This window comes from Cyprinodon variegatus, unplaced genomic scaffold (assembly GCF_000732505.1).
Source record: "Cyprinodon variegatus isolate N-32 unplaced genomic scaffold, C_variegatus-1.0 Scaffold1096, whole genome shotgun sequence".
In the NCBI taxonomy this organism is placed as follows: Eukaryota; Metazoa; Chordata; class Actinopteri; order Cyprinodontiformes; family Cyprinodontidae; genus Cyprinodon; species Cyprinodon variegatus.
The window spans coordinates 40660-50878 of record NW_015151549.1 but is presented as its reverse complement, the minus strand read 5'-3'; the positions used below and the strand labels follow the sequence as shown (position 1 = coordinate 50878).

General features: G+C 38.6%; 1 protein-coding gene across 4 annotated transcripts in view; it reads left to right on the top strand.

Moving 5' to 3' along the window:
* Positions 1-10219, top strand: part of LOC107101442 (methylcytosine dioxygenase TET3-like) — a 56203-nt gene that overhangs the window by 30925 nt on the left and 15059 nt on the right. For 3 of the 4 annotated variants that reach the window (XM_015400366.1, XM_015400368.1, XM_015400367.1), the window contains one exon: positions 6452-9299. In XM_015400366.1, the coding sequence (XP_015255852.1) occupies positions 6452-9299 (2848 nt within the window). Of the gene's footprint in view, positions 1-2329; positions 2383-6451; positions 9300-10219 lie in introns of those variants that run through there. The other variant, XM_015400369.1, reaches the window with a different exon arrangement.

Genomic DNA, 10219 nt, shown 5'->3' with positions numbered 1-10219 from the left:
AGTAGAGGACATGTACCTGTATATAAAAAACGCACCCTATAGTCCGGTGCGCCTTATGTGTGTGTTAAATACAGAAATGGGACACATAACTGAGAGTGTGCCTTTTAGTACGGTGCGCCTTATGGTCGTGAAAATACGGTATGCCAGTTTTTTTGCAGATTTTTCAGGCTTATGCTGGTCTAAATCATCAAGGTGTGACATGGGGCTTCACTCTTTATGTAAAATACACAGTGAACAGTTAAAGGTATCTAGTAAGTTTCTAGTAAGTAGGGCTAAAACAAACAGTATGTATTGGCAATCAAATAATCATCATTCATCTAAGCAGTCTCTAAAATATTTAGAGTTTGTTAGTAAGATTTAGAGTTAGCAGTAATTTCAACGAAATTGTCTGACTTAAGATGACAGTCTTTAAATATGCTATATCCCAAACTTCTTAACTGAAATTTGTAAGCATTACATGTATTTATGTTAAATGTTTTAACCAATGACAATACAGGGGTTCGGGTTACTAACACTGGAGATCCGAGTTCAAATCCCGGTTGCATTAGAAGAGCATCCGGTGTAAAAACTCTGTGAATGAGTCATATTGACCCACTGTAGTATCTATGAAATAACGGAGTAACAGATGGAAGCAATCAAAACCCTGTACAATGCATTTAAAATATGAAATGAGATTATATTTCAAATTCAAACACTATTTTATTGATACCTCACTAAGACTCTCTTTTAGATTATTGGAAAAAATGTACTTAGTTGCAAAGATACATGATAGCTGCAGCCCTACTTATGAAGGCAATGTTGGACAGATTTTATGTCTAGATTTCAATGTTCTCTTTAAGAACTGTATAGAGAACATATAAGGCTTTTCTCTATAAAGGGATATTTTAAGATGGCCCGAATGATTTATTTTTTACCTCCACCAAGAGGTTATGTTTTTAGAAGAGTTTGTGTTTTTTTTTTTTTTGTTTCTGTACAGGATAACTTTAAAGTTACAGACAGATTTTTTATAAATTTATATCAAAGGTGCCCCTCTTGCCAAAGAAGAATTAATTAAATTTAGTGGTGATCCAGGTTATGTAAATGATTCTCTGACATTTTGATATAGGGATATCTGGTAGAACAAGCAGTTCCCCACTTAACCAGAGGGTGTCAGAAGTGACAATCCACAGCCTTAACATCTGACTCAAAAAATCCGTACAAATTTTACTGAAGACAAAAACACAAAAAACACAAAATGGTATGTTTTTCGTCCGTTAGCAGGATAAATTGAAAACTTATAAACGGATTTTATGGACATTTTTTATCATAGGTGTGCCTCATGCCAAAGAACAATTCATTAACAATCTGTAATGATCTAGATCCCGTGTGAGATTTAGCTATAGGTATGAGTCACAATTTGGGCCAAAATTTGCTGATTGGCGGAGGTCCGTGCTCTCTGAGTTATTTTCTAGTATTTTGTATGTTTTTGACTTTTAACAGATAATTATCTTTAAAGTATATCAGCTTTCCCTAGAAACCTTTCCTAAATTTTTGATTGACCCCAACTCATCAATCAAGATAACAGAGATATCTTGATTGGTCAGTTGGGGTCAAAAATGATAGCGTTGATCAAGAGCTGCTGTACCCCCAATCAGTAATCACAAATATCCGGATCCTCAATGACAATTACTGGACACAGAGACAGAATATATGCACAGATGTGTTCAGATTAGACTCCAAAGACCCTTGTTTTTAATATATCTGACTAATATCTGCTCCCTGACTAATGAAACAGAAGACTTGGATTTATGTGGACCTAAAGCGCTTTGTTTCACAGAAACATGGTTTGCTAAGAACACCCCAGGCTGTGTACTACAGATGTGCTCTCAGCTATTTTATGTAGACTACTCTTGGGGAAAAAGAGAAAAGGTGCAATCTTCTTTTACATAACAAAAATATTTAATGTGCTAATAAAGTGTTATGGGAGACGTAGTCCCTGTCTGTAGTCTTTTTGTATACAGTAATGCCTCTTATTCATGAGTTTATGTTTTTTCTGGTCATCATCTACATTTAACCACAAGCCTGCAATATCAGAGGCTAAAAAACAGCTTGCAGAGCTGATAAGAATTGTAAAGAAAAATAAGACTGTCATAATTTGCCATAACAGGCTTAACCAGAGGACATCTAAAATACTGGCAGTATATTAAGTGGCACACCAGAGATAAAAACACAGTGTGTCGTGACTTTAAAAGAATCATATTGTGTTTTTGTGTTTGTGCTTTCCCAGATCTCTGCAAATAACTCATTACAGTCTGCTTTATCTCATTCCAACTTACAGGGAAAAACTGAAAACCTCTAAGCTCGTGGTTTTTGATTTTGAGGAAATAGACTGCGATTTCTGCAGTGAGTGTTTATAAGCCTTTTTTTTTGTGATATGAATAAACTTGCTGAAACTGTTACTCTAAGGACATGTTGCTGACCAAGATCTTTTGCACAGATAACAAAAATAAACCATGTTTCACAACATTTCTGAGGAAACTATTTAGACACAAAGAACAGGCTTACAGCAGTAGAGCAAGGTCGGTTTATTTTATTTCAGTGGCAAGACAATTCAAAATGGTATACATTAGAAAGAAGGGAAAAGTAATTTGCAGTGGTATGAAGGCAGAACAAATAATTAAAGAGAACAAAGGTGAATAATTAAAATATATAAGCTTATTTCAAAGTCTGTTCTCTGAGATATTGTTTCAGTTTTAGAACTAGGGTGATGTGCAACCATTTTCTTAGTTTTGGTGAGGATACATGCAGCAGCACTCTGGATCAAATGCAGCTGTCTGAGCAATTTATTGGCAGACTTGTGAAGACACGGTTGCTGTCATCAATCCCTCTAAACATAAACTCATGATTTAGTTTTTCAAGGTCCTGCTGAGACATTTGTCCTTTAATCTTGGAGATGTTCTTTAGGTGACAAAAGGCTAACTTTATTGTAGAAGAACCTAACCTGACCCTTTGAAATGTGAGGTCAGGGTCCAACCTTAGGAGGTACAAAGCCCTGTATAAACAGCCCAAGAACAAACTCATCAAAAAGATCCAAGTCAGACAAGTGAAGGTACAGCAAGAATCTAAAAAAATAGATCCTCAGCTAACAAACGGATTCATTGCTAAAAATGCCTACATAAATAAAATTAACCTGTGCATCCACTTAAAAGCTTTTCCAGATCACAGCTTCGGAACCATTAGCAGAGGCGCCCCTCAGGGGTATGTTCTGTTCCAATTGATCTTCTGTCTGTATGCAATTAACTTGCACTACAGCCAACCTGGTTTTGAAACTCATGGTGTTTGCAGACAGCATCAGAGTCTTTTGTCTGATTCAGGATGGTGATAATTGTCTAATTATCACCATCCATCATTACCCAATGGCTGATTGGCTGTTCCACTGGTGCTGTCGCAGGCACCTGGAGCTTGACCCACTCAAGACAGTGAAGATGACTTCCTTGTGGACTTCCTGGCCGGACAGAGAGTGTACTTCCTGTCTAGACCCAAGAAGTACAACTTTCCAAAAAAGAGTTGTTCTTCTTACAGATTTTTACATGTTTCTCTTGTGTAAAAACAAATATATAATATATAATCAAATAAAAAAGAAAATACCAGCAATGGGAAACGTAAACGCAATATACTGTATTTTCAGCATGTTAAAAAAAACAAAAACATCCTAAGATCAAATAATGCAACTCTCAACAACAATAAGCCTTAGCTGCATCATAACCTACTTTTGTCTTCCTATAATGAGGGGTTTTATCCCTATAAAAAATTAGATACATACAGCTATATGTATTGAACTATTATTTATATATATATATATATATAGGTGTTTATTTTGCAATATGTAATTCCTTCACCTATGGATAGCGACTCTTTACATTAGATCGGTGGACAGAGGCAGTGCCCTAACTTAAAGATTAAGGAAGCCATTTTGATATATGTTGTGTTCATTTTTTAGCTCAGGTTGGGAACACTTGTTAGGTGGAAAATATGTGATGTTTTACAGAGGTTACAAAGAAACTGATTCTCAAACGAGTGTGATCCTAAGATTTTTCAGGTAATTCGTGAAAGAAAAAAAATCAAGGATATTGATGGAAAAAGCAGGATAAATAATTCAACTCCTTGTGATAATTGAAGATATGCTGTAAAATCTTAAATCTGATTCTTTGAAGAAGTATTAAGGAGGAAGGAGCCTAAAGATTAAAATAACCGCACTTTTCCAAAGTTTTGCTCTCTGTAGGAGCACCAACGTACAAGATAAAGTTTTTCATTTCATTTATACATTAAATATCTGCTTAGTCTTCTTCTTATCTTCTCGATTAGCAAAAATATTCATTTTTCTATAAGACCTGGTGATATGTTAATTTAGCTGGTCTGACACAAGCCATAGCTGTTCAAGCTAAAGGTTGATCAAAACATAATTTCAGTTCTTCAACTGCCCTACAGTTTGTTGGCCTTCTGCAATAGTGCTAAGTAACCATTAAGTCTGACAGTGTTTCCTTTTCACTAAACCATTGAGCATGTTGGAATATACTGTTCAGTGAAGACATAACCTCTGTTAATGATTTCTGAACATGCCCTTAAATCGTCTTTATTTGTTGGTCCCCCTGACTTGGAGAACAATCTAAAATGAGTGAGACTGGGTTGAATGCTGCAAGAAAGGTAGTAGGATACAAATGAATTTGGCTCATAGTAAGTAGTTGTTTTCTTCAAAAAGGTGGAATTGTAAAAACTAATGTGACAGCAGTGACCTTAATTTGGGAGAGAGCACTTTGCAACTTTGAACTACCTCCAAGTAGACTTATCGATTTTAAAACTCAGGAGAAGTTAGTTTTCGATGAATAGTATTACTTCTTGAAAGACATTTAAGCAGCTGAATCAGCTTCTCAGCTGTAAAGAGACACCTTATCTTTTGCTTGTAAAAAGGAAATGCTTTTCCTCAAGGTTTACTTCAATACTTTCAAAGCATTTTGCATCAGCACAGAAAGAATACTTTTAAGAACCTTGAATACATTTAAGAACATAGTGGCTGAATACAAATATTTATTCTCAAACCTTTTACTTTTGAAAATCCTCCTAAAACCTTATGCTGTTAAAGTAAGTGTATTCATAAAACAATTAACTCCAGGCAAACTGTAAAGAGGAAGCCTTTTGGTCGAGTGATTTCCCAGTTGATGCCATATGCTTCTCCTAATTATTTGTCTTAGGTTTTTTTTTTTAAGTTACTCATTACATGTTTTATCACAAAAAATGACAGAAGACCATTACCACCATTTTGTTTGTTTTACTATTAATTTGTTTTAAGTTGAAGTGAATTATTTTTAACAATGAGCTTCAAGTTGAGCTTGGGTGGATAATTGTTAAATGATTATCTACTCTTTTACTGTTTGTGTCATGACTAAGTAACATATTACCAACAAATATTACAGCCTTGGCTCCGCTCAAAGAAAACCTTCTTTTACTGTTTCACCAAGAATCCCAGTTGTCCTCTGAGGTTCTAAAGTATACATTTTGCTTTGCATCTAACTAATGTGACAATGTTGATGCAAAACTCAGAAACTCAGCAAAGCCCAAATTATATGTACATAAACTGTATATTTTAAGAATTTATTTTATTTCTTATCACTAAGCCTAAAATTACTGACACCCTGGTAGGTTAACGTTTATAGAAGCCTGTTTTGTTATTTTAACCACACTTCTTCTAATTAGAACAGTTTTTATTTTTATTCTGATCTCCAAAGTGAGGTAAAATGATTGCGGGAGCTAAAGATTAGGACAACCACACAGAGGCTTTTTGAGTCTCAACACTTTAAGCTCATCACTAAAGGTGAATCATTAATACATCACTTGTATGTATTGCAAGTTAATGATTGGATGCAATCAACTGTTGCCTGTTTTCTTGATAGAAACTTATAAGTTTTTATATATATATAACTTACTATATAACTTATGTATATTGTACATTTGAGCTATATAAATAAACTGAATCCCATTGAATTTAAAATGGTTTAATTTGATCATTATCTCATATAGCCATAAAAACTTGAGCAGTTGAGGAAATAATATTGAATTTAGTTAAGTTTAGGTAACAATAATATAAGTTTACTTCTTTGTCATCAACTATTATCATTTTGTATCTGTTGACCTACCTTTGCCACACTGAGCTTCTCTTCACTCTAACTCCAGCTGCCTACTTTGCATAGCCAAACTGATCCACAGTGCAGTGTCCAACTGTGAAACTGATGTAGTACTTGTGACAGAGTTAGCTCAGTGTGGGTCTGATGTGAAACAACTATGATAAAAAATGTTGCTTGTGTCCTTGTCATCATTGCTTTATTTGTTCTTACTTACACCACCTCTTTTTTGTTGGGGTATACCATTGTTTATTTTTGCAGAGATTTACTTCACCTGTCATTATTTTGTCTTTCAGACTGCTCACAAAGTCACTACAGTGGATGGCCTCACAAACGGAGGCCAGATGGAAATTGGTTCACATGACCGCCTCCAGGAAGGCACGTTGAGCCTGGAACTGGCCAATGGGGTGAACCCCTACTGTAATGATGATGAGGCATCTTTGAAACCAGACGGGCAGAGGACAGGAAGAGAGCCTGAAAGGCAATGCTGGACACCAGGACAGAGCAAGGTCAATGGCAGCCAACATCAGCAATCATGCTTGAGCAGCAGTGGTAGAACCTCCCCTGCTGAAAGGATCCACCATGCAGATGTGGAAGATGCCCAGAATCTAATGGCTTTTTCTGTTACTGCAAGCTCTTTACCCCTTTCTTCCGCTTCATCTTGCCTTGTTATCCAGCCTAAAATAGCCCTATTATATGAGAAGTTCACTCAAGAGACATGTGCTGATGGCGCTCATTCCAGAGTGTCTGCAGGAGCTCCTGAAACAAGCTGCGAACCTCTGGAAGATCTTGACATCTTAAAAACAGCCCTGAGCCAAGCTAAACATGGGGAGAAGCCCCCCAAATGCAACTGTGATGGGCCTGGTTGTCCAGACTACCTTGAATGGTTGGAGAAGAAAATTAAATTAGCAACTAGAAGGGATCACAGATCTCACAAAATAGTTGGTGAGGCCCCACATTTGGAACAACCCCATTCGCAGTCTCAGCCTCATACCTATCAGCAAGTGAATGGTATCCACCACATGTCCAATCAATGTTTGGAGCAGCAGGATGTCAATCAATACTCTCACCAAGACCAAGTGTCCTCCAAACCCCCTATCCCTTGCTCCCCCCAGGTGCTCTCGATAGCCAAGGAAAAGAACGTCAGTCTTCAGACCGCCCTTGCGATAGAAGCATTGACACAGCTATCAAGCCCTCTAAGAGTCAGTTCTCCGGGTCAAACTTTCTTTAGAAATAACTTCCATAACCAACAAAACACACAAAACATCACACCTAATTTGATCTCTTCCTCACTTAACGACAACTCCTCATCACAAACCCAGTCTGTCCCTCCAGGAGTACATAACAATCAGCAGTCTCCAGCCTCATTTGAAAACCATAGACCCCAGTCACAGGGCCATCCAGCCCGTGCTTCCCCTCTCCCATCTTCTACCTCTCCCTTCCCAAGTCAGGTCAAAGCTGCAGGTTTCAATTCTAATCCTCAGCAGTGGACACAGGGCTCTGATAGAGGTCCTGAACAGAGGCATACATTGATACATTTTAAGTCTGCAACTGCTCCACTAAATTACTCGGACCCCATGTCAGAGCTTAAACAGCTTCTTGGTGACACAAAGTTCAAAAATGCTTCTTTTAAGCTTCCACTCTCACAGCAGCTTAACTTGAACCAGAATGGTGGAATTCATGTCCAAGGTAATCAAGTGTTGCCCAGGGTTAAACAAGAGCCAGACTCTGGTGAGCACTACCATCACAACCCCCAAAGTGGACATTATGGAATGTCAAATGGTCAACAGCAGCAGCTTTATCCTGGAAATCTTATGTCTCCAAGCCAAGCAGCCATAAGTCATTGCACTCAAGCAGCTTTGCAACAACACCTTCGTTACAAGAGAAATCTGTTTCATACTCACCCTTCTAGCTTTGGAACACCAGGCGCTCGTGCACCTATGACTTGCCAAGACTTAAAGAAATGGTGGCCACAGATAGATACAGAAGGTTTACCCCCTCTACCAGTCAAACAGGAACCTAAAAGGAGGAAAACCTCCCAAGGATCTCCCAGTATGCTTATAGGTCCTCCCCAACCCAAGCCCAAACAGATTATCATTAAGAAGAACAAACAGAAAGCCTCCATGCCAACCTTTCTCCCTCAGACTCAAATTGCTGTACAAAAAACATCAAATCAGATGGTTGACAGATCGCCATCCTTGACAAATTTGCAGATATGCTCTCTCCCCTCTTTGGCCCCCCTCAGTACATCCACTCAGGCCTTTGCTGCAGGTCTCCCTGCCCCAGAAAAATCTCAGGAATCTATTTCCAACACCTCACTAACTCCTTCTTCCACTGTTACATCAGAAAATGCTCCAGCTCTTATGGACCTTTTGTCCACACCTGTGTTTCCTGCAGCTATCACAAAATCACTAGGTGCAGGCATCAGCTTAACCTCCACTAATACCTGCAGTGCCATCCCTGTGACCTCAAGTCCTTCCAGCACCACACAACTGGAGAAAGTCATTAACATAGATCCAAAGTTTGAAGAACTGATTCGCCAATTTGAGGCTGAATTTGGAGACACATCAATGAGTCAGCACAAGGAGAAGAGCACTTCAACCCCTATCCCCGAAAATCCATCCAAGATTAGTCCTCAGGGCCTCAGTCCTACATCATCACACAACACCCAGTCTGTTTCCTCAATTTCTACTCCTCAAGCCAACACCACACCTCATTCAGATGATCAGCAAATGCAGTTCAGCAAGATTGAATCAGATACCCAAAGTGGATTAACAGATAGCCAGCCATCCACAGAGGGGTCTTTGGGCAATCAACATATGAGCCCCGTTGATGTTTCGATGAATCAGGAAACCAATTTGGTCAAGCAGCAGCTTCATCGAAGAATGCTAGAGGATGTGTTGGGCATACAAGACTCTCCACTCCCTAAAAGAATTAAAATTGAAGCCTCAGGAGAATTAGCGGTACTGTCGACCACATGCTATTCTGAGGAGGGAACACCAATAAAGGATGGCCTAAATTCTTCACCATCTCTAAAAGGCTTTTTGGACTCCCCCTTGCGCTACCTAGACACACCCACAAAGAACCTGCTGGATACTCCAATCAAGGACCCACAATTAGATTTCCCAACCTGTACATGTGTTGGTAAGTGAATGCATTGCTGTCAGCACATAAACATGTGTGTTAATAGAGCTTTTAAAACAGGGCAAAGAAGCATGCTCATTGTTAGTGTCAAATGTTAGTACTTCTTTTCTTAGTCTGCGCAAATGATCCACCCTACTACAAGCTCTTGCCTGGAAATTTCTTTATGTCAGATAATGTTTCTGGTACTGGGTTTTAAGCCTGTGATCATCCAGACGACAACAGCATGAGCTACTAAGGAAGCAGGCAGGAACAATAGCAGTGTTGGCAGACAGAGCCCTTTGTGGAGGGGGGGGTAAACAAGCAGATCCAAATATTTGCCAGACACAGAGCATTTTTTGTTTTATACATTGCTTCACACCCTTTTTTGTAAGTTTATTTACATTTGATTGGCAGTTGTCATGCCATTAGCGATATGTAAAATATCATAGCTATAAAGAGCTACTTTATATCCAAAATCTTGTTGGTGGTTTGATTTCAAATGTGAGGCATTGACATTCTCTATCCCAACAATACATTTTGCCAGCTGACTGTTGCCGCCCTTTTATCAGGGTAGAAACTGTAGCTTCTTAGTTCCTGAGAGCGGTGTCAAGAAATGTAAGCATTTCATTGATTTCGCAGATATTTATTTTTAACCAAAGTTTTAAGCAAGTCAGTTAAATAAATCTTCTGGACGCAGTATCTGATTAGCTTCATCTAGGATAGGACCGCACCAGAAACTAACTGCTATCTAGAAACATAGTTAGGCTTTAAACACTATAATTTAATAAACCCCCCCCCCCCACACACACACACACACACACACACACCCCGACACACACACACACACACCAAAGATGCCTAAATTTGATCACATAGGAATATGATTCCTCCACTATCTCCCACGAGCCACGCCTTAGTGCCTCAACGCACAGCCAAGAAAA